At 45.0% G+C, this 24,573-nt stretch overlaps 1 protein-coding gene across 1 annotated transcript in view; it reads left to right on the top strand.

The window, feature by feature from the left end:
* Positions 1 to 24,573, top strand: part of Map2k5 (mitogen-activated protein kinase kinase 5) — a 186,867-nt gene that overhangs the window by 78,189 nt on the left and 84,105 nt on the right. The window contains exons 11-13 of the mRNA XM_055596747.1: positions 7,323 to 7,396; positions 8,314 to 8,364; positions 15,563 to 15,634. Of these exons, the coding sequence (XP_055452722.1) occupies positions 7,323 to 7,396; positions 8,314 to 8,364; positions 15,563 to 15,634 (197 nt within the window). The remainder of the gene's footprint in view (positions 1 to 7,322; positions 7,397 to 8,313; positions 8,365 to 15,562; positions 15,635 to 24,573) is intronic.

The following is a 24,573-nucleotide window of genomic DNA, read 5'->3' as shown; positions in this document are numbered from 1 at the left end:
CCTTTTTAACAACAATCATTATAGTTACCCAGGTTGGTTGGTTGGCTGGTTTTTGGTTTGGGTTTTTGTTTGTTTTTTGTTTTTGTTTTGGTTGTTTTTTCAGTGCATACCTGCTTTAAAGAAGTAGCCGTTGTACTATTTATATAATCGAGGATGGTAACTGTTGCCGCCTACTTTTTCACAAATGGGAAATGACCACAGTGGCTGGAGAGTATCTGCAAACCTATAGATTTATCAACTCGTTTTCTGGGAATTAGTGCAGCTACTGATAATTTGGGTTTTAAGGCTTTTTTAAAAGTAACTTTGTGGAGATTTTATTTATACACCAAGAAAGACACCCACTTTAAGGATGTGATTCAAATATGAGCTAAATAGATTTATAGAATTGTGCAATTATTGCTGTAATCTAGTTCTGGAATATTCTGTCACCCCACCAAAAAAAGTCTCCATAACGCATTCACAGTCAGTCCTGCCACTGACCCTGCCTGTGCCCCCAACCCTTGTCCTACTCCCCAGGAAACACTAATCTATTTTCTGACTGTGTGGATTTGCCTTTTCTGAACAAAAATAGAGGCATATAATATGAATTGTGGTGCCTTGTTCTTTTTATTTTTCAATTTTTTTTAGGTTGATCCATCCATTCCTTATTGCAGAATACTATTATATTATATGGCTGTACCGTAGTTTATCTATTCATTTACTAGTGGAGGGAGGGACATTTTTAATTGTATGTGGTTTGACACTGTTAGGAATAATGCTGCTGCTATTTGTATACATGCCTCCCCCCCCCCTTTGTTCTGTATTTATTTATGTTGGTGGTTTTCATTTTTAAGGTGGGTTCTCATGATGTAGTCCTAGCTGGACCAGTACTTGTTATGTAGCCCAGGCTGGCTGCAGACTTGAGGTAGACTACCATAGCTTCCCAGGGGCCAAAATTATAGGCATATGCCACCCTGTGCAGCATGCATATGTCTTTGTCAGACTCTGTTTATTTTTGTTGACCAGGGAGTGGAATTTGTATCAGCCGTTCAGACAACCTCAGAATTTAAGAACTTGGCATTTTGGCCCCACCGCGCAGTCAGTGTTATTACCTGGGGTTTGTGCTGTTAAAGATAGAGTAGCATTGTGACCACAAAGTTCTGTGGTCATTTATGGAGGTGATGTTTTGAGACAGGATCTCACAATTACTCAGGCTGGATTTAAACTCCCAGTCTCTAGCCATCCTCTTACCTCAGGTTTCTGAGTAGATGGGACTACCTGACTTATTAACCGAATGGCTTAAGTTTCATTTTTAAAGACAGCTGTAGACCTCTGTAGGGAAAAAATAAAACTGCTCTGGTCCTCAGCACAACCCAAGACCCTGTTTGAAAATTCTTACATCCCTTCTGTTCTGGTGTTTGTTTTGTTTTGCTTTTGTTTTTTCTGTGCACTTCACATTATGGATCAGAAGTGCTGACAGCCACCCATCATGTACTTTACACTGATGACGCTGTTATTAAAAAGTCCAGCTTAGCTGGTTGGAGGTGATGCTTGCCTTAAATCCCAGCACTTGGGAGGGAGTTGGAAGGCAGATTTCTGTGCGTTAAAGGCCAGTCTGGTCTACAGAGTTCCAGGACAGCCAAGACTACACAGAGAAACCCTGTCTTGAAAAAACAAACAAAATAAAAACAAAATGAAAACCTCCGGCTTACCGAAAGTCTTGTTGAGGGACTAGATAAATCTTTGACTAGAGGCACATGGTGTGACTGGGTAGCCGTCGGCTCCTCTGTGACCCCAGTGGAGCAGCACCTGCCATTGTTGAAGCTTGCTTTGAGCTGGAGCGGTCGTAATGAAGATTAACCTCACTTAGCACTTGGGTCTGGCACAATACCTCAACAGTTCCCATCCCGACTTACTGGAGTGCACGGGAGTTGTCATGGCCAGTTCCTCTGACAGAAGCTTACAGTGTGTAACACTGAGTCACTGGCTAGGCATTATGCATTGATCACTTTGCTCTGTGCCAGGCAGTTTCATTCAAGTCCTACACCAATTTTTGTCAGTAAGGGAAGACCAAACATGAGGATATATCCAGATACAGTCAGATATCAGCAGGATCAGGGTGATACTTGATACTTCCTGATCTCAAAAAGTTGCCAGTGAGAGTTCAGGGTTGTCTGGGAGTTCAGAGGGACTATACTTAGCTCCGCGCTGAGGTTTAGTGACTTGTTTGGTGCAGCCCGTGTACAGGGCTGACTAGCAGATCTCAGATGGCGTCCATTGGCCACTCTGCATAGCATTTCTCTGCCTCACCTAAGAGGACATGACCAACAGAATCTACCCCGACTCCTCCAGAAGTCCATCCATAGTGATCTAGCCACCGGGCGTTAGCATGAGCTGCTTTGCCCTGACTTTTATTTCCCCTTCTCCAGCACAATGCTGACGTCTTGGAAGCCAGACTTGCAAACAGGGAACATAAGCAAATAGCATCTCATGCTTGGTGTTAAAGGGGGTGGAGTTGGGGTTTTTTTCATTAAAGACTTTACATGGCAATAAAACAAGCATAACCCTCTTCAAAGGTATGAAACAAAGAAGCCGTAATTCCAGGCTTCTGCATCCTCGTTTGTATTTTCTTTAAGATGCCTCAGTTAAAATCAATGCCCTGCCGTTCATTTAAGCTCCCTTGCCTTCAATAAAACTAATTGATAAACCCTAATAATTAATGGCCTGATTAAACCAAAATGACTTACATCTGCCCTGATGGTTCCTGTTTCTAATCAGTCACTTTAATGACTCATCTTTTCTGTGCTTTGCTTACAGAAGGCAGACCAGGATATGCCTAGGTGAGCTGAAGGCTTGAAAAGCAACAAGCCTTCTGTTACTTTCGTTTTCCATAAGTAGTCATTACATTAAAATAATTGCAGATATAACTGTCTCCTCTACAGTAATCTTTATACCCAATCAGATATCTGTGGCATTGTGGAACACAGACAGAAAAATCATCTCAGTATTTCTGGAGCTCCTCTGGAGAGGTGTAGAATTTACGTGCTTCACATGAAAACTTGATGTAAGGGCAACGACAGTCACTAGGTTTGTTGATAACTCTCCTGTCAGGTAGACATAGATCTAAGACAGCATGAAGGAGAACTGACATCAAGGGAGCTGTTCTCAGCCAACACTTTAAATTCTGTCACCTGAAAACAGTGGTTCTCAACATGTGGGTCATGGCTCTTCTGGGGGTCGAATGACCCTTTCCCAGGCCCTAAGACCTTCCTGCATATCAGGTATTTACATTAGGATTCGTAACAGTAACAAATGCGGTGAAGGAGCAATGAAATAGTGTTATGGTTGGGGTCAGCACACCATGAGGAGCTGTGTTAAAGGGGCAAAGCATTAAGAAGGTTGACAACCACTGCTTTGAAAGGTTTGAGTTGACATGTGCTGAAAATCAACACAATGGATAAAGCACTAAAATAAAACTCTTTAAGTAAAGGTCCTGTGAGATGACTCAATGGATAAAAGCATTTGCTGTCAAACCTGAAAACCTGGGTTCAATCTTGAGACTCATGGTAAAAGGAAAGAAAGTTTTCTCTCTCTTCCCCCCCCCCCACACACGTGCACACACACACTGCACTCATGAACTCAGAGTAGCTATGGTTGCCTGTATAAAATTAAGCCAGTCAACATTGCAGCATGAATAGCAGAACTCACACCTCCAGCTGAGGAGCTGTTGGGAATTAATGAGTCAGTGCTCTTCAGGGGTATGTCCCGGTAGACGGCCCTACAACCACACACACACAGGCAGTAGGAGGGACTCAGAGGGTTTAAAACAAGAAGACAAAGTTGAGAGGGACACATGTTTGAGGAGAGTAGTGAGGGGTGAGAGTAGTGAGGATCAAAATATGTTGTATATTTGTGTGAGGTCTTCAAAGAATGAATTAAAATGAAAACTATATATTTAGAAGTAAAAAGAGTGAGATTCCATGTGAGTACCATCTGAACATCAGTCCTCAGACTTCTTAAAGCAAACCTAACAACAGATTTTGGAGTTTATAAAGTGTGAGGAAGATTAGCAAGCCAGCAACGATAGGAGCTGCACAGTGGTTGCCCAAGGCTGGAGGGCAGGGCCCTGTGGACTGCCATGGGTGCAGCTGACCTGAGGGGCTGATGGATGCGTCCCTGTCTCCGTCGTGCTCACGCAGTAAATATATTTGTCAAAATCCTCAGACAATATGCAAAATGGTCACGGTGAAACTGGTCTTAAAAAATGAATTAAAGAGCCCCAAAAATGTAAGTGAAATAAAAAAAAAAATCTTGACACAATCTTAACTTTTCAGACATTTACAAAGAAAAGTCTGGTCTTTTCCTTATGCTGGCTTGAACCCAGGCTCTAGTGAACCTATTTCTGATTTAACCTATCTGAGACTGAACCAAAAGCATCAGGTTTTAAAATCACAGCCCAACTTGGGAGCCATCTAGTTGCATGACTCACTATATTTATAAAAATGTGGTTTGTTCAGAAGGAAAAGAACAGAATGCATAAGCAGTAGGCTGTCTCCTGAGCAGCCTGTGGGACCTACCAGCAGGTCCTGGATAGCAGTCTGGTGTGCTCTCAGAGGCCAGAGACAGGCCCTCACTCGTGCTTCTCACCATGGCTTTACATGATGAAGCAACACTAAATATTTGTTGTGTGAAATTTTTTAAATAACCATGGATTTGTCTGAAAAGGAGCTGTCACTTAGGAATGTACCCATTCTAAAGAATATCTGTTGAGTCAAAAATACACTACCTTCTTGGGCCAAATACATGCTTCTTCTGGCTAAGCCTGCCAGCCCATTGCTTCATCAGATGTCCCCCATGTCAGCCAAACACCACTCCAGACATGGAGTGAAAAGAGTACACACACAGAGCTCTGCTTCCAGAGCAGAGGAACACGGAGTATGGATTTTCTGTGTAGAGATACAGGGTGCTACTAATGCTAAATCTCAAAGAAAGAATTAAAGCAGGGGAAAGAGAAGGGAGCTTTAAGCCTGCTTATAGGCTGTTATACAGTAACATTTAAGCAGGGATTTAAGGAAAGTGAAGGAACTAGCCATGCATGAGTGAGGGGGCGGAACAGTCTAGGCGTAGGATCCACTGAGGCATGCTGGCGAGTGAGCAGCTTGGGCAGGGCAGGAAGTGCAGAGGTGGCATCAGCTCATACTCAGCCTTGGGGGCTAGTGGGGGGGAATGTTTCTGGTTGATTTGGGAAGCGCTTGGTGGTTGTGGACAGAGAATGGGCGACACTGACACAGCTATTAAAGAATCACTTCATTGTTATTGAACACAGATTATAGAGGTATAGAACTGGGGAGACTGGTTTAGTAGCCCCCAGAGGAATGCCTGGGCCGATGTGGCAAGAAAGTTTCCTCAGTATCAAGTTGTTTTATAAATTCTAGTCACTGAGCTTTGGAAATTATTTAATACTTGATTTAGAGCACTGACAGTTTAAAAACAGTGCTCTACCCACTGTGCCAGCTGATCCTCACAGTTTCCAACTCGGACAAAGGAACTGTTATCTCCCTGCAAACCTAGAGACTAAAATGTTACAAACCAAGTCGAAAGTCACATGACATGTGAGCATGCTCCAGAAGACTGAAGTACAAGCTGAACTGTAGTGTACTGAATCCATTAACTTGGTGAAAGTGATCTGTTATGTTCAGAGTATGCTTTAAAGTGCTCCTAAGCATATATCCAAAAGAGGCTCAAGTATACAAAAAGGACATTTGCTCAACCATGTTTGTAGCAGCTTTATTTGTAATAGCCAGAAGCTGGAAACAGCCCAGATGTCCCTCAACTGAAGAATGGACGCAGAAACTGTGGTACATCTATACAATGGAATATTACTCAGCAATGAAAAATAAGGAAATCATGAAATTTGCAGGTAAATGGTGGGACCTGGAAAGGATCATCCTGAGTGAGTTGTCCCAGAAGCAAAAAGACACACACGGTATATACTCACTCATATAAACATACAACATAGGATAAACCCACTAAACAAACTAAGCAAAAGAGAGGACCCTAACTAAAATGCTCAATCCCCATCCTGAAAGGCAAAGAGGATGGACATCAGAAGAAGAAGAAAACAGGAAACAACCTAGGAACCTGCCACAGAGGGCCTCTGAAAGCCTCTGCCCTGCAGACTATCAAAGCAGATGCTGAGCCTGATGGCCAACTGTCGGGCAGAGTGAATGGAATTTTATGTAAGAAGTGGGAAATAGTAAGAGCTGGAGAGGACAGAAACTCCACAAGGAGAGCAACAGAACAAGAAAATTTGAACACAGGGAACTTTCCAGAGACTCATACTCCAACCAAGGAACATGCATGGAGATAACCTAGAATCCCTGCACAGATGTAGCCCATGGCAGTTCAGTGTCCAAGTGGGTTACATAGTAATGGGAAGAGGGACTGCCTCTGACATAATCTGATTGGCCTGCGCTTTGATCACCTCCCCCTGATGGGGGAACAGCCTTACCAGGCCACAGAAGATGACAATGCAGCCACTTCTGATGAGAACTGATAGTCTAAGATCAGAAAGAAGGCGAAGAAGACCTCCCCTATCAGTGGACTTGGGGAGGGGCATGCATGCAGAAAGGAGAGGGAGGGTGGGATCGGGAGGGGAGGAAGGAGGGGTTTATGGGGGGGTACAAAGTGAATAAAGTGTAATTAATAATAATAAAAAATATTAAAAAATATATATATACAAAAAAAGTGTTGCCTGAAAGGAGGCATTTACAGTAGAAAGGTTAATATATTGTTTTTAGACTACCCCAGTAAGCAAGACCATGCGTGCATAGGGATAAGACTGAGGATATATGAAGCATATTCCAACCCTGTGAATTTATTTCTTGTGGTGATGACCCTAGAGCAGTAAACACTTAGTAAAGTGTGTGTGTGTGTATGTCTGTGTCCGTCCCTTTGGCTTTACTACTTCTTAGATAGGAACCATAATTTAGTTATACATACAATGTAAACTAACCCTTTTTTTTTTTTTTTTTTTTTTTTTTTGCATATACTTTGTTAAAAGGTTGCTTTTTTCTTTTTTTTTAATCTCACTGCTCTTTCTAAGAAAGTGTGGGGCTGATGAGTATACTCCCTATTGTTAAAAGCCAGTGTTTGAAGGGACCTTCATTTGAATTGGTTTTGACCTGCTCTCAGATAAAAAGCTTTGCAATGAATCTGTGATTGGAATTTGGGTGAACCTAGAATGCCATTTCTGCAGTGTTCCATGGTGCACATTCGTGGTTTTTAAAAACAAACAGTGTCGATGTGAGGTTGGTCACTGGGACTTTTCTCATCTCTTTTAGACGTGAAGCCCTCCAACATGCTTGTGAACACGGGCGGACAGGTCAAGCTGTGTGACTTTGGCGTTAGCACACAGGTAGGCCTTTTTTCTGTTCAGCCTGCGGATTGAAAATCACCTAGCTTCCAAACAAACAGAATTGTGCGTCAGCTTGCCGGCTGAGCACACGGTACTCCGTTTTAATCTCTGAGCGAGTTTCCTTCATCAGAATGCGATTGTTCATTGTTTAATGACAGTAAAAACTGCTGATATTGTAATTACTACTTACGAATAGCAAACCTCATTGCTGTGCAGCTTGGCTAAGAAAGCGCTCTGGCCAGACAAAAGAGAGGACAGCGAGGGAGCCGAGCCTGGGGATCCCAACTGGCCCACAATAAAAATTAATATTGGGAGAAACAATGGTGGAGGGCCATTACAATGTGCAGCACCAATTTTAATTAATTTCCATTTTGGGCCTCCCCTGAGAACCCTGGTGATAGTGACCCATGCGCGTGCTGTGATGTTGATTTGAATTGCAGCCACCTTTCCTCCCAGCCAAACACGAAGACCAAAGCGAAGGTCATCTTCGCATTATGAGTTGTCAAAGTCTGTTATCCCTCCAGCGTCCTTAGTGCATCTCATTCTGGTAGCGCGTGGGGCTCCATTCACATCCTGGGCTATATGACTGAAAGATGAGGGTGTTCAGATTCTACTTCAAATTGGCTTTTTATTTGAGGCGGGTTTGGGGCACTACAGCGCTGAGCATCATGCCTCAGCGAATCGTTTAAGGTTATCTGCCATAAACCGTAATGCTGTGCTTGTTTAAATGGGAAATCACATCCAAAAGAAAAGAGAGATTTAATCATTTTTAATGCCTTTGTGGATGAATTTGTTCCCTTTTACATAATTTTTAGTTGATTTATAGGAGTGCTGATTGTAGGTTAAATGGGGAATAATTGCCCATTTTATTTCCACATTATCTTTATATTGTTCTAACAGCCCGTTTTGTCTCATAGCTGGTGAATTCTATAGCCAAGACGTATGTTGGAACAAATGCTTATATGGCAGTAAGTAAACTTATGCAAAAATAACATTTAAAACTAACATCTTTATCTTTATGTACTTGGGAATGTATAATTCTTAAATTAATTCCTCGGCTTTAGACCAGTAGGTCATAAATCACAAAGTCAATCCAGTCACTCTGCCGTGTTCAGATCTTTTGAGAACGAGTGAGGCTTTGTGCTCAAGCTATCAACTTATCTCACTTTGTTGACTTAACTGGTCGGTTCAAGTGTGAAATTGCTGAGTTTTGAAGTTTAATCCTACAGAAAAATTGCGCCTGATAGAATACTGGCTACTTTTCTACTCTATATATTAGGGTTATCTAATTAACCCTAATATATACCTCAGGACATCAATCAGTAGCATCGGTTGTTTGTTCTGGGGATATAAACATGCCTTGTCACCAGATCCAAGTAAAATTACTGACGTAACCAGACGATTTATCTGTGGGTCTCTTGATGTTAAGGTTACCCTCTTGGTTCTCTCTACAGCGTATAGCTCTGTATTTTCTTAGTTGCTAAGTTCATGCAGATGTCCCAAGATAAGTAGTTCCATTTCTTCTTCTTACCTTTTTAAACAAGAGAAATTATTTCTGGTTATAAAAATCTTTAGTTTGTTGGTTTTCTCAGTCTGCTCAGAGGTTGGTAGGAATGGAGGGAAGCAAGGAGGGCATGTTTCTGCTATCGTTTTCAGAGCCTGTTTGGTTCTTGGTTGTTTTTTTTATTTTGACTCCCCACTCCTGCCTTTCCTTTCCTGCTAGAGTCTGTTTTGGTTGGTTGGTTGGTTGTTTGGTTGGTTGTTTGTTTGGTTGGTTTTTTTGTTTGTCTCTTTTTTGAGACAGGGTCTCCTGGAACTCACTATGTAGACCAGGCTGGCCTCGAACTCACAGAGATCTTCCCGTTTCTGTCTCCCAAATGCTGGGATTAAAGATCTGCACAACCACTACCCACCTCGAGTCTGGTTTTTATTTCAGTGTTTAGGATTGGTTTTTACCACTATGGCTCTAGATTTATATAAGCAATCCCTCTCAGGTTAAGGAGCTTTTGTTGATGTCACACAGTTAAAAGATTTTAGTATGGGTATAACCATGAATCTTTTTTAATATGTCATATTTATACATATTGATGGTGAAGGTGTCCAGTAGAGAAATATTTACATCTACATTGTGGGTCCTGAGATCCAGCTGGTTGTCAGGCTTGGAGGCTGGTGCCTTTACCTGCAGAGCCATCTTGCTGGTCCAGAACCATGGACCTTATTCCCAGTATTTTTTTTTCCCATATGTTGTCGTCATTGAAAGATCTTTGCTACAGGCAGAACCTGGGTCTGCAGCTTGTTATTCTCAGAACAACACAAAGCATTTCACTGTATTTCAGGTGGTCAGAATGGTTTATTTCAGTTTTCATTGGCTTTAAGGAAATTTGTATTTTGCTTTCTCTTTAATTAAATGTGGAAAAAGTAGGCCTGCAATGAAAGTTATTGTGTCTGCTTTTTAAAACACTTCTCCTCCGTGGCTCTCCCAGGTAGATGAGATTGGTGAGTCTGAAAGGTAACAAAGCCTTGCTGAATATCAGCCTCTGGAAGTATATGAAAACACCATGACTTGAAAGGAAAAACGCTATCCATGAAACAACTTCTCAACTGCCCATCATGTTCTTGGTAGCTTTAAATTGCTCCGATAATTAAATTGCATCACATCTGAGCTGCAAGTCCAGATTACAGTTGTCTTTCCCAGGTGTACATTAAAGAAATTACTTTTTTCCCTTTTTGTTTATGGATGAATGTGATGCGTCCATATGTTAATTGAAAGTGTGAGGATTAAAATTATGAAATGTTAGCTCAGATTGGCAAAGCTGAAATTGCTTTGTTTCTTGGGTGAGTGAATTCTAGTCATCAACTTTGTAGTTCAAGCTGCAGAAAGCCTAAGATGCCAGGGAAGGAAATAATGAACGTCTGAGAGGCAGAGTTAGAGCTTTGCTTACTTTAGTAGGCCAGGCACTTCCCACAGGCTGGCTGTGGGTGAGTGTGGGAACAACCCTCCATTACTGCAGTGTGGTATTGACCTGCTGTCTGTGCTGCTGGGCTCTTGGGAGAAGGACTGGGCCCTTTGGCTTTATGTAAACTTTATGGGAACTGAACTTTGCCTGTGCACAGTAATCTACCTCATGTTCCTTTTTTAATGCTAGCAATATGAAGCACTAGCATGTTTGTCGGAGCCTTCTGGCTTCTTCACATCCTAGTGCGACCATTACATTTATATTCTGTGGGCTTCTTAACGTCTGTGTATATGCTTGGTACAACTAAAGACTCAGTTAGGCCATGTTTGTTCCGTGGCTCCATATAGGAGGCTGGCTTCCAATTTCACCTGTTCCCCTGGCTTCACAGCATGGGCGGAGTGCAGTGGAGGCCAGCTCATGCAGCTGAAGGTACGGGGTATGTGCTTTCCTGGCATACGCCACGGGCTGGAAGACATTTTCCTGGAAAGGGCCAGCCTGGGACTGCTTTCCCTTAGAGGGCTGCAGACACCTGGACGACTGCACAGCCTGCTGCTGTGGCTCTGCCGAAGCATTCCACCAGCTCATCAGCTAGCATCCTGCCACATTCCAGGAAAGCTGTACTCACAAAACCAGACCTGGGCCGGGGGTGGTGGTGCACACCTTTAATCCCAGCACTTGGGAAACAGGGGCGAGTGGATTTCTGTGAGTTCCAGTACAGCCAGGGCTGCACGGAGAGACCCTCTCTAGAAAACAAACAAACAAACAAAAAATTATTTAAACCCATATAAGTAAAAAGCAAATGAACAAGCAAAACAGAGGTTCAGGAGCTATAGTTTGCTAATACTTGGCATGGAATCCCACATGGAACTCAGAACTACAGACCGTATGAGCTGGTATTAAAAAAGGAACCTGAGTAGGTTACTGCACATGGGCAGAGACGCAGAAGGAGAAGGCAGGGACTCGAGCTGTTGCTCAGCATGTCAGAGCACAGTTGTGCAGACCAGAGTTTGGATCCAAGCGCTCATACATGCTGGCCTGCGCTCTCATGCTGTTACCCTGACACTAGGAGGCAGACAGGAAGGTTGCTGGGGCTGGGGTGCACACGAGCTCCAAGGTGAGGAAGAAAGCTCTTTGTCAGCAGAGTGAAGCGGAGAGGAATAGAGGGAGACAGCCTGCACCCTCCTCTGGTTGCTCTGTCTGAACACACACACAAAGTAATCAGGTAGAACATTTTAATGATACGGTTTTTAATAACTGGAAATTTGAAAAATTTCAAAGGTGTTTCTCAGATATTATCCTTTGGGAGCAGAAAGAGTCTGTCTAATGTACTGTTCTTGGCTCCTGAGTGGCTGCTTTGGAGTTTGTTTTTGTTTCCATGCTCAGGCTGTAGCAGTCCTTGCTGTTGTCTTTCCCTGAACATAAGCCTGCTCAGATTGCATGCTCCCTCCGGTTCCTGCTCAGATAGCATGCTCACTGGCCACGGTGGCCGGCAGAAAGGCGCTAGTGCTTGCCGAGCACTCCTGTGTGGCACTGCTCTGCCGAGCGCATTACACACTCTGTCTTCACACAGTGGCAGGACATACACATCGTTACTGTCACCTTCACTTTACCGAGAGGTCCACAGCGCAGTGACGACAGCTAGGGTCTCAGAGTTGCCGGCCCACAGGGGCCAGGGTCTACGTAAGACACCAGCCTCTTGGTTCTTCAAAGAGAAGCTTAGCTTATTTGAGCCAACTCTACTCTTTAAAAACGAATGCTAGTTTTAAAAACTCCAAACTTGGGCTGGAGTGATGGCTCAGTGGTTGGAGCACTGGCTGCTCTTGCAGAACAGAGGACCTGGGCTCCTTTCCCAGCACACACATGCAGCTCATAACTCTGTAACTCCAGTTGCAGGGGATCCGGAGGTGCTGCTACTCACCTATGCATGTGTGTAAAACAACAAAATAAAATAAATATATAAATAAAATCTTTTATGTATTGTATAAATAAAATGTAAGATAAATAAAAATAAAGTTATTTTATTTATACAATAAATAAATCTTAAAATAAAAAAGCACTAAAAAAAGCTCAAGAGATGATAGGAACTCCCAGACTGGTTTGGAGTGAGGTCCTGAGGCAGAGAGGAGCTGAGGCATGTGCAGGAGCTGAAGGCCAGTGCCAGCACCACACTCAGATGAGAGGGGGGTGCTGGCCTTCCCTCCCCTCTCCTGATGAAAGCCCAGCCGGCCCTCCCCCCTGGGGGAGGGGTACTCACTTTGAAGCTGCTGCTCCCAGAAGGAACCTCTGAGCTGAACAGATTGGCCAGAGGAAAGGAGGAACAGATAGGCGATGACCAGAGCTGGGCCTGCACTACGTGAGCTGACTGGGCACCGGGGCTGAGAACATGGTCTGAAGTAGCCTGTCTGCCGTAGGTCACAGAAAATGTCTCCAGATTTTTAAACTAAACTCTCACACTGCAGTACACGTGGATTGTACTGAACAGCAACTCCCTTTTCAGAAGAGATAAAATATGGGCCTTGCTGTCCTCTTGCTCCTGGCAGTTACACCGGGAGTGTTGTGTTGTGAACAGACAGTCCTAGAATTCATTAACTAAATGTGGGTCCTGGCCACACGCCCAGTCACAGGCAGTAGCTGGAGCGAGTGGAGTGCACCAGTTTGAAGATGCTGCCTTGAAGATTGTCTGTAGATTCAGCTTTCAGCTTTCTAGGTATGTTCAGACAGGCCAGGACATTTTTTTTTTTTTTTTGGTTTGGTTTTGAGTGCTGTTCATATACTCACACAGAGGCACTTTAGATAAGAGCTGTGTTTCCCTTATCACATAGCTTTCTACACTGTGAACAGCCATCAGGTGAAGCAGCCCCATCCAGCCTCTTGACCTTGGTTCTTCCAGCAGTACCTGGCAATAGTCTTTGTCTTCTTCCTTGTCCTATGTGAGGGGAGAGGACAGGGCATGCCACTGTGGCTGCAGATGTGAGCCCAGCTTTGGGCTGTGCAGCCTCAGGCCATCATACCCTAACTCCAGACATTAGGCTTATCTCGTGCCCAAGTCAGCACAGAGGCCTGAGTCTACCTGTGTGTTGTAGTACGGGCCTAGGGCTCGCTGCCTGGGTTTGCTTGTCCTCCCCCAGTGATCCTGCTGTGTGCTGCAAGAATAATTGCTCCCTCCGGAGGCTCAGACCTGTGCTTAAGGAGAGCTCTTATGGCCATATCGTGTTTGTGACAGTTTTCACTCTTCATAGTCTCCTTTTTTTAAATTCAGTTTTCTGTCTTTTCGTTTCTCAGTTTATATTTATTTTGGTAGTGCAGTATGCAAATGAAGCATATATATTGAGTCCTCATCATCCAGCCCACCCAGATATTTTGTAGGAGAATTCCACTTCTGTTTGCATGTTTGTTTCCTCTGTATTCTGGAGAAGCACCACAGCGTGAGAGCTGCCATCCGAGAGAGAAAAATCATAGAAGGGAGGCAGTGTTTGATTGCTTCTTTAAAGAGTCTAGAGGGTTTGACAGTGTGCATCATCTTGAGCTCTTTTTTTGTTGTTAAATTGTGTGTGTGTGTGTGTGTGTGTGTGTGTGTGTGTGTGTGTGTGCCCATGCCACAGCATATGTGGGGGTCAGAGGACAGTTCCTGGGAGTAGGTTCTCTCCTTCTACCATGTGGGTTCTGGGACCTGACTCCAATCATCAGGCACTTTTACCTACTGAGTTATTCTGTTGGTCCTCATGTCTAAGTTTTTTTTAGTGGACATGATAGTTATGATGTATGAAAAGGGTTAAGTTTATGCTTAGAACCATGTGTGAAATGAACATCCCTTGACAGCCCTTTTGGCTTCATAGTGTCATGTGCTAGTAGTGGTACAGGGTGTGAAGGCCTCCCTGTAGGGGAAGTGGACAAGGAAAGGGATGATTGCAGAGCAGTGTGACAACTAAAAGTGAAAGTAATGCACAATATTCTTTGTGAATGGAGGTGTATGTGTGCCCTCATGTGCCCGAGTGTGTGAGTGTGTGTGTGCGTGCACACGCATGTGCATGTACAGGCCAGAGATCAACCTTGGTTGTCTTTTTGATAAGATAGGGTCCCCCTGACCTTGGGAGCTCACTAACATGGCTGGGCTGGCTGGCTCTGTTTTTGGCAATACTGGCAATCATGCTGCTCTTCCCGTAGATGGCTGGCCAGTTTTACATGAACACCTCCTAGTACCTGACTAGGGTTGGGTGATGGGGTCTGGGTTAGGACCTCAGCCCTGCCACAATGAGCTCTGTAGCCTTGAGCAACTATTGCATTCTTATGGGACCTCATTTTCTCAATTTGGTTCTTCCTGTTCATTGCATACATTTCTGTGAGTAACTGGAAGGACAGAGCAGGAGGTACCTGCTCAGTATGTAACTGTTTCTTGTGAACAGAGCGTTCGTGCCAGAGCTTTCTGGACCAGGCACCTGCTATACAACCCAGAGTGAGGGCCCAAAGTCATATGTGACACCTTGATTCCTGTCACAAAGCTGCATGGACTGAAACAGTGACAGGAGGTGAATTTAGGGGTCGAGCTGTAAAGTTGAAATTAGTTCCAGATAAAAAGTTGAAAATAGCGGGGGGGGGGGGGATTAAAAAAAAGTTGAAAATAAAACTTAGCCATAGTCAGCCAGGCACGGTGGCCCACACCTTTAATCCCAGCACTCAGTGAAGCAGAGGCAGGCGGATTGCTGAGTTCAAGGCCTGCCTGGTCTATAAAGGGAGTTCAGGACAGCCAGGGCTACAGAGAGAAACCTGTCTTAAGGGTGGTGCTTAGCCATAGTCTTCAGGACTGTTCTGTCCAAATTCAAGTAAATCATACACAATTTTACATAATTTACCCATCCCAGTTAAAATCACTGGATTAGAAGGAGGCAGACGTAGGGTTAAGTCTTTTTTTCTTTCTTTTTTTTTTTTTTTTAGTATGTCTTATCTCATTTGCCATCTTAGTTTCTGCCTGCTGCCTGGAGCCTTCCTTTTCTTGGTCTGTGAAACAGTGACAGTGGTCTTCCTCATAGGGATTGTGTTCAGGATTCTCTCTTACTTCTAGAATACATATATGCATTCATATAAAATTGTTTTGGTGTGTATAAATGCCATGCAGATGTTGGTGGTTCCTGTGTTAGCTGAGCCCACATTCAGGGAAGCCTGCCTTGGGTAACTTTCAGCCGCTCACGAGCTCCCTCCTGCTTTCTTACAGCCAGAAAGAATTTCAGGAGAGCAGTATGGAATCCACTCCGATGTGTGGAGCTTAGGAATCTCGTTCATGGAGGTATGTTGCCGTTTACTGTCATTACTAAGTGTTTACTAACACACCCCGTGGGGAATGATGGAGGCTCTGAAAGGGTAGCATACACTCCAGTGAGTGCTCAGGGGGCATCAGCTTCCTCTGCAGTCATGTTAATAGCCCATGTGGCTCCTGGACAGAGTCTGCATTGTTCGAGAACACTGCTTCCCACACCTCTCCTGTGCAAGGCATGCCTAAGGCCAGTTCAACCCAAGGCCCTGCGAGTGTGCACATGGAAACTGCTCCCCAGGCGATCTTTGTGTCTTGGAGCCCTGTTTTCGAAAGATGACTCCACAACAGCACAGTGTGATTCCAGCCTTGGAGCATGTGTGTGTGACACCCAAAGAGGGTTGTTTGAAAAGCTGAGCTTTAGTCACGGGGATATATGTATGTCGTATATATGCTGTCTTTCTTAAAAGCAAAACCTAACCTTATTCTAATAAACAGCAGTGCATGTGGGCTGCGGTGGCGTGATGGGGCATGCATGTGCAGGTGATTTTATATCTTTACTCTTCATTGCTGTATTTAGAATGGAGTTTTTGTCCCCAGTGAGCCAGGTGCAGTCCCGTTAGAACGCCAGCTAAGAAATAGCCATACAACTTGCGCTAGAGAGACCCCTTGCTCCCTGGAATTGCACTCCTAGACAGCCTGAGTACTCACTGGGGCCTTAAGAACAGCTTCTCAATTCTATCCATTCCCATCAAGGAAACCTTTTTAAAAAATAGAAACATGTTTAAATAACACCACAGATCAAGTTTCCATCACAATCCTATCACTTTTGTTTGGTCAAATACATTTTCTATGATCTTTGTAACGCATGGATGCCATTGTGTTTGAAAGGAAATATCTTCAGATGCAGCTCACCTGCACAGCAGGAAGAATGCCAAATTCAAATGCTCAGTGTTTATTAAACCATATTCTCCTGCCTTTTCCCAAAAGGTAATCTGAGAGGCACTGTAGAGTGTGCACAGCAGCCGAGAGGCTGCAGTTAGGGGGTAGATCTCAGGGCCCAGCCCTCGGCAGGATCTGGAGGCCTTGTTCTGTTATTAGCCTGGTTCAGAGTAAACCTACCCTGACCTGTGGGACTCAGGCTTTGCTAGTATGGGATTTCCCTTTGGTGTTTTAAATCATTCTTGTTGGTTGTGTTTTATAAATGATCAGGTACAGTGTAGAACAGTTGGGAGGTCACATGGTTCAGAATTTGGAACAGAAGACCAAGGTTGTAGTATTAGCTTTGGTACTAGTTTCCTAGGTGATCCTGGGCCAGCCCACAGTCCCCACTGGGCTCAGTTCTTCTATACAATAGTTAGGTCTGAGCCCTATTGCACAGTAACATTCTACAGCTCTGCTGCTGTTATCTTTCCTGTACTTCCAGCAGCAGCAGGAGACTGTGCCTGACACAGGTGCACCTTCACCTGATGGAAGCATGAAAGCACTATTTAGAGGGCTGAGGTCAAAGTTCAGTCTATACAATAATAGCAAAGCACGCACCAAGCCCTGGTTTACATGCTAGCATGGCATACAACTGTGATCCCAACATTCAGGGATGGAAGCAGGAGGATCAGAAGATCGTCCTCAGATACATAGTAAGTTGGAAGCCAGTCTGGCCTACAAGATACTATCTTTAAAAAAGCGCGCGCACACACACACATATACACACACACACCACACTGTGAAGAACTGTAACCAGCCAGGGAGGAAATGCAGGCCTCTAAATCCCAGCACTTGGGAGACAGAGGCAGGTGGATCTCTATAAATTCAAGGCCAGTCTGATCTATAGAGTGAGTTCCAGGATAGCCAGGGTTACACAGAGAAATCCTGTCTCAAAAAACCTAAAAGAAAAAGGGAGGGTGCAAGGAAAGAAGAAAAAAGGAAGGAAGAAAAGAAAGAGAGAGAGAGAGAGAGAAAGAGAGAGAGCATAAGCAGGAGAGCCTGGAGGAGGTAGTGAGTTTTGTCCATTGATTGTCCCTCCTTCTCCCTACTGTACTTGACCAGAGTGGAGTATCAAGGAAAAGGCTGGAAAAAAATTAAATCAGAGAGATGGCCAGGGATTAGGTCATATATGGCCAACCTCAGGCTTCAGGCTTTGCCCTAAGAGTAAGTGATCTGGCTTCTTAGCAGATCCCAGGGTGTTCTGTGGAGCATGACTGTAGAAGGACAGGCGTAGAAACAGGAGGGTCAGTTGAGGTAGGTACCATATTGAAATATGTGTCCATCAGTAACTTTCTAGGCACTGGGACTGTGAAGCCTAGTAAAGAGGCAGTGCAGCTTACAGAGGAAGATTGCCAGTGTTCGTTTGTCCTGGAGGCAAGCTAGTAACTAGTCCCTGGAACACTGAAGAAATCAGACTCTGCATTTGCAAGATTGAGGAGAATTGGATATGGTGTGAAAAAAGGCAACGTTGAGTGTGGCATGAGTGGTGTTGGGGGGAGCATGATGAAGAGCAGAACAGGAGAGCCTCACAGCAAGAGGAGAGCCTGGAAGGCCCGGGCCCTTTGGTGCTTTCTGTGTTCATACGTAGATGAGAAGGAGTGTGAGGCAGGCTGTCAGGTGAAGTGTGTGTGGTGGTCAAGAGGGACAGGATACTTAATCAAGGGTCATCTGAGAATATAAGGTGGCTCTCCCTGGCCTCTTAGAGCTTCTAGCCCACCAGGCAAGCAAATGACATGTGACAAGCTTAAGCAGTGGAGCAAAAGTCACTAGAGAATGCAGTGCTACTCCTGCCACATGTTTTATGCCGAATTTATTTGGGACCCTTGGTAAAGAAATGCATGATAAAGGATGAAGGGGTTTTGAATCTATAGATGAGACGTTATGGTGGTTCAGGAGTAAAGATTGCAGGAAAAACCCAAGCCTCTCTGTTCCTGGGGTCATTGTAAGGAAATCACCAGCCAAAGGGCCTGGGAACTTAGGTAAAATAAGAACTTGAAGGCTCCTTTTTTTTTTTTTTTTTTTTAAACCAGAATATAGTTGGTGTAAGTATGATAAATAATACCCAGAACTACTATAAACACATACCTGTAATCCCAGCATTCAAGACTGAGGCTGGGAAATCATTAGTTCAAGGCCAGCCTGAATTACATTTTAAAAAAGTCAGGGCTGGGGAGATAGCTATGTCAGTAAAGCACTTTCCACACAGGCATGTGGACCTGTGCTCAGTCCCGAACACCCACAGAAATGTGCCTGGACCCTTTGGTGATCTCAGTGCTGAGGGGGGAGGGACAAGCAGCCCTGGGGGTTAGCGGGCAGCCAGCCTAGACTGGAGCTGGAGCTCCTAGTGAGAGAGCCTGTGTTCAAAACCTCTTAAGGCTGTTTTAGCCAGGGTGGACCTCTGCCTCCACGCACTCAAGAACATGCACACATGCCACTTCACGCACACACACACAAGAGACAGAAGTATCTGGTGCATTTTAAGATCTGGGGACCGCACTGCATCCGGAACGACAGTTGGCTTTGAAAGAGCTTTGCCTGTGCTCTCGCTTTTAAAACAACTCCGTGTGAACTCCAAAGATAGAAGTCTTCGATCATTCATTCATTCATTCATTCATTCATTCATTCATTCATTCATCACTCTTCACTGGTATAAATGCCATGGGTAGGCTCTGCAGAACACTGGCTAGATAACCAGGAAGATCATGCCTCTGGTAGAGAAAAACAACACTAGAACCCTGAAGTGACAGGCCTCAGTGAAGGACGGAATGAAGGCTTCATGGACTGCCTGGGGCTGACATCTGAATGGAACTGGCCACTGGGAGAAGGAGGACTAACTGGTGATCCCTTCTCCTCACTCTGAAGTAGACTACTGTAAACCCTGGATGGATTAGATGTCAATTCAGGAAGGTAAGGTCTCCCAGCAGTCTCCTGGCATGTGGGCACACCTTTCTCAGGGTGTTTTGAGCTGACTAGTTCATTGCCATAGAGGATCTGTGGTAAGAACAAACAAACAAAAACACAAAAAACAACGGGCAGCAGAAGACTAAACCAAGCAAGGGAGTTTCCCAGAATCACCCAGGAATCAAAAGTTTCCCCAGGACCCACCTCCCGTTCTGTAAACCCTTTTCTCTGAGGTTCATCCTTGGCAGCTCCTTCCTGCTGTCCCTTCCCTGTGAATGTGCTGTCTCTGTCCCCATCAGGAGTTGTAGCAAGGCCTCTCACCACACTCTTTCATAAAAGATGCCAGTAAAGTGTGAGGATGAAAAGAATCGCAGACAGCTACATTTCTGCCTGAAGCAAAGAACCTTTACTATCAGACTATCTTTTATCTGCCTCATCTCCTCTCAGGCCAGCAGCCCTCTGCTCCTTGGATAAAGTAGGTCTCCTCCAGATGTTGTCAGCTATGTGAAATATTTGGAGATTGAAAAGTAGCACAAAGATTGAAATGAGACTCTTCAGCCTGAATTGAGGGCAATGGCTTCTTGGAGTGGGGGATTTGGCCCCTTTCTCTGCTGTGTGCTCACGGCTTTCCACACAGCTCTTTAAGTGCGACTCCCCTCCTGTGGATTGGTTATGAAGCCAAATAGAGGAGGTCTCCCTGTGTGGGCTCACTTTGTAATGGGAAGAAAACCCACGTGGATGTGAGTCCCTCCTTTAAGACACACCAAGAGTCAGTGTCAAAATGTACAGAGTAAAGGAGAGGGCAGAGGTGTGAGGCCAGCAAGCCTGCAGGATGCTGAGCTGTGGCAAGCTGGAAGATTCCTCCACCCCAAAAGCCTTTTTTTGTCACTTTTACAAAGCTTCTGGGCCCAATGACCTGGTGAGTGTTTAGACTTGTTCACCTGGTGCTGCTGTTGAGTGCTTCAGGACTAAACTTGAGGATGAGGGTGGCTTGACCCACCAAAACAAAGGCTTTGGTCATTAGGGCAGGGGTGCCAAAAACACATCGGGGAAGCTTCTTAATTTCACAAGCAGTGCATTCCCTACCTAGTACTGCAGAGAATGGCTGAGTGGAGTCTACTCCTTTGATTGTTCAGTAATTAATTGTTCTTCATATTATGCCATTTGAGCCAAAACATAAATCTGTAAACAGGAGGTAAACAGCCATGTGTTCAAAAGATAATCTTTTTACAGAGGAAAAGGTCAGTGTACTTTTTTCTCTATTTTGTGTGCCCAGCACAATGCATGAGTGTTAAGAAGGAACCAGGGGCCTGGTGTGGCAGAGCCCATATGTAACCCCAGTACTGCAGAGGTGGAGGCAGGAAGATCTTCAGTTTGAGGTCAGCCTGAGTTACATAGCAAGACCTCATCTCTAAAAAACAAACAAGAGGCTGCTGGGATGGCCCAGTGGGTAAAGGCACTTGCTCTGCAAGCCTGATGGCCTGAGTTTAATCCCTGAACATACTTAAAGTTGCAAGGATCTCAGAGGTGTCCTCTGATGTCTGATACACGCAGGGAGGCCCACGTGTGCTCCCCACTAGTGTTTGGGGGATGCCCAAAGACTAAAGGCTGAGCATTTAGGAGGCAGAGGCAGTCAGATCTGCTCTAGTCTATGTAATGGAGCTCCAGACCGCCGGGGCACATAGTGTAAATCTGTCTCAGTAAATAAGTAAACCAAAGAATGTAAAATGAAGTAAACAAAGCAGACAAAGACTTCCTCTGGAAAGGCACCAGGCCTACAAGCCCTGCCCAGGGACGCCCTGGGGAGGGCTCTCACAAACCTCACTGGGGTCGCTGATGGGTGGTCTTCTGATCGACTTCTCCTCAGGAGTCAGACCGCAGGGCCATCTCCAGCACATGCTTGCTCTTTTCACTTTGTCCCTGCTCTGCCTGCCTTTGTTTGCAGCTTCCTCCTGTGTCCTTAGTCTGAGGCGCAGAGCAGGCTGGCTTGACATGCTTGGTTAATTGGTGTGTCATCCAGCCCTGCGAGGCCCCTCTTCAGCACTAGCACTGCTCCACTGAAGTGCTTTGAATGATGTGTTAAATGATGAACGCAAGGACCATGGCTTTGAAAAATGTCTCCGGATAGGTGAAGAACGAACTCAGAGAGTCACACAAGGTTATTATCGTCAGAGTAACACCTACAAATTTCTTTGGGCTCCATTGTTTTGACAGTTTCTTTTTAAGTTTTTTTTTTTTTTTTTCAACTTGTATTTTTTTGGGGCGGGATTTGGGAATTTTGTTTTATGGGTTTTTGTTTGTTGGTTTGTTTGGTTTTGGTTTCTGTAGTGCTAGAGATGGTATTCCTGGCTTCCTGTAGGTCTATGTTTTACCACTGAGCTCTGCCTCCAGCCCTTTCTCGAAGTTTAGAATTACCTTTACCAAAATAAGTTCACGCAATAAGATGCTGTCCTGTCATAAATGCCATTTTCCTCAGTGTGCCCAAGCTATCACTTGAGTAGGCTTCCTTCATGGCGCTGACCCTGGCCTCGGCACCTTGTTCTCCTAGCTGTCGTCTACATCTGGCTTGTAACATGTACATTTTGTACTTCATAGTTGAGTAATTTATACAGAATTCAAATCTGATTCCCTCATGACCTCGGTTGTCCAGAGCCATGCCAACACCCTACTGGCTACTCAGGACGGGTTTGGTTTTTTTTCTGTTGTTGTTTTGGCTTGGGGGTGGGGGTGTCGAGAGGGTTTCTCTGTGTAGCCTTGGCTGTCCTATACTCAATTTGTAAACCAGGCTGACCTCAAACTCATAGCAATCCACTGCCTCCCAAAGTGCTGGGATTAGAGGCACGTAGCACCATGCCCAGCTGTTTCCAGCTTTTTAACAGCTTTAAAGTAGTTCCTGAAAGCCCATTGCACACATAACCCACAGTGGCTGCGGCTGCATAAGACCTGAAGAAGGTCAAGCTAACAGTCCACGTGGGTGGAGAAGGAGCTCCATCAAATCCCTCGCTCTCACCTGAGGAGCTACTGCAGTGGATGGCCACTGGGGGAGGAGAAACAGTGCTCTTTAGAAATGCAGCCTTCAAGAGGCTGCACACACTCCAGTAAATGGGCCTGCACCCAGACACATATAGGTAGCATTAAGTGGACTCACTTGGTTTTTGTCTTTCTTTTTCTAAGAGTGTATGAAATTGGAAGAGAAAAGTTGAGAAGATAGGAAGGGAATGAAGGAAAGAAAATGGAAGTAGATTTGATTTAAAAAAAAAAAACACACACAATATATACATGCATAAAGTTCCTAAACAATAAAAAGATTATTAAAAGATAAAAAAAAAAAAGTAGCTTCTAAAAATGAAGACCAGCCTTTAAGTCTGATGGAGCCTTTGACAGATTCATGTTGTGGAGTGTCTATTGTCTTGCACACATAAATGAGTGATTTCTCAGCAGACCCAGATTCTAATTCCACCTCAGCCACAGCCACCTAAGCCAAGAACCCTGGCTGCAGTTCCTGGTGTGTTGGGGCCTGGTGCCCTCCTGTAAGTGCCGGCTCTACCTCAAAGTGTGGGATCAGGCAGCAGTGAGGCACTCTCTACCCCAGCCTTTAGCTTCTAAAGTGCTAACAGCCACCTCACAAAACAAGCCAGTTTGCCTGGAGATGAGAGGACCACAGGCACTAGTTTCCACTCACCTCAAGAGCTACTGACAAGGAAATGAAGGCATGTCTTGTGAAGATGCAACAAAAGGGAAGCCAGTGTCATCACAAAAGCCACAGCTCTCCTTAAAAAATGAGCAGTAGTTGAATCTGGAGCCATTTTAAGTGCCGGTGCCCAGGAACACAGATCTAGGCTATCCCAGATTCCAGATTCCAGGGTGGAAGCAGTTTTCTGAAGTTTGCTAGTTTTACAGAACAAAGGAAGTTGTGAGTCAAGTTTAGCTTCTATCAGTGGTGCGTCAGAGAGGCAGGTACAGAGAGATGGGGAACAGGCCCAAGAGGCTGGCTGAGGACAGTCTTAGCGTTGGGGTTGGTGGGAGCCAGTGATCTGCTAAGTTAATAGATTAAAAAAACTTCCTACCTGTTAGTCACAAGGTGACTTCCTACCTATCAGGCACAGAGATGGGCCGAGAACGGGGCTCCTGGGCCTAGACGTAGCCCAGGATAAGAGCTCTGGGCCTGCCTCACCCAGGCTCTCCCCAGCACTGTACTTCAGTCCCTGCAGATGCGGAAGCTTCCCGGGAGTTCTGGTCACAACAGCCGCCACCAGATTTTGGATGTGATAAAACAAATAACGGTGGTTTGGTGAGGAGCAGCATACATAGGAGGGGGAAGGCCTCCATCAGCAGCAGGACAAGCAAGGGCAGCAGACTTGCTGGGTACCACACCCCAAATCTCCACACCTGGAGGTGTCTGATGTGTGGAGCTGAGAGTAAAGATGGGGCCTAGAGAACTGCTTCAGAGGTCTGTCTTTGCTCGGTTTGTGGGGTTAAGGCCTTGCACGTATTAGGCAAGGGCACATTCCCCACCCCTCAGAGTCTGTTTGAGAAGCAGTGAAGCTGTTAACCACAGACCATCTCCCCAACTCAACACATTAGGCAAACCATTGACCCTGCCTAGGCCCAACATGAGCCTGAGTAGCTGCTCTGGGAGAAGAGATGACATCTGGGACCATAAAACCCTGGTCCCTGTAACCAAGAAGAGATTCTGAATGCTGTGTACCCCTGCATTGTTCCCAGATCACCAGTGGCCAAGACGACAGGCAATAGATTGGCAGGGACTATTTCCAGGAAAGTCTGGCTGGGCAGAGTCAAATGGATCTAGAGGTCTCGTGTTTTCCTATAGCCAGCCAAGCAGATGGAGCTTACAGGAAGCCCTCAGCAGTCCAGTGCCCCACACAGGAACATCCTTCACTCTGACTCTGTAGCACAAGTACTTGTTTGTGGCTGACCCCTGCTTCTACATCTTGAGTTGCTAGCATCACAGTTGTGCCTTGTTCTTAATGAGATGTATGAGGAAGACTTTTAGAGTGAGAACACAGGACTGAAAGAACAGAGAACAAGCAATGTGAGGGCCTAAAACCTATGCAGTAAAATAAATAAAT

The sequence above is a fragment of the Psammomys obesus genome, unplaced genomic scaffold (assembly GCF_907164565.1).
Source record: "Psammomys obesus unplaced genomic scaffold, mPsaObe1.curated_primary_1811, whole genome shotgun sequence".
NCBI classification, from domain to species: domain Eukaryota; kingdom Metazoa; phylum Chordata; class Mammalia; order Rodentia; family Muridae; genus Psammomys; species Psammomys obesus.
Note: the sequence above shows the minus strand (reverse complement) of the source record. Positions and strands in the feature narration are given on the sequence as shown.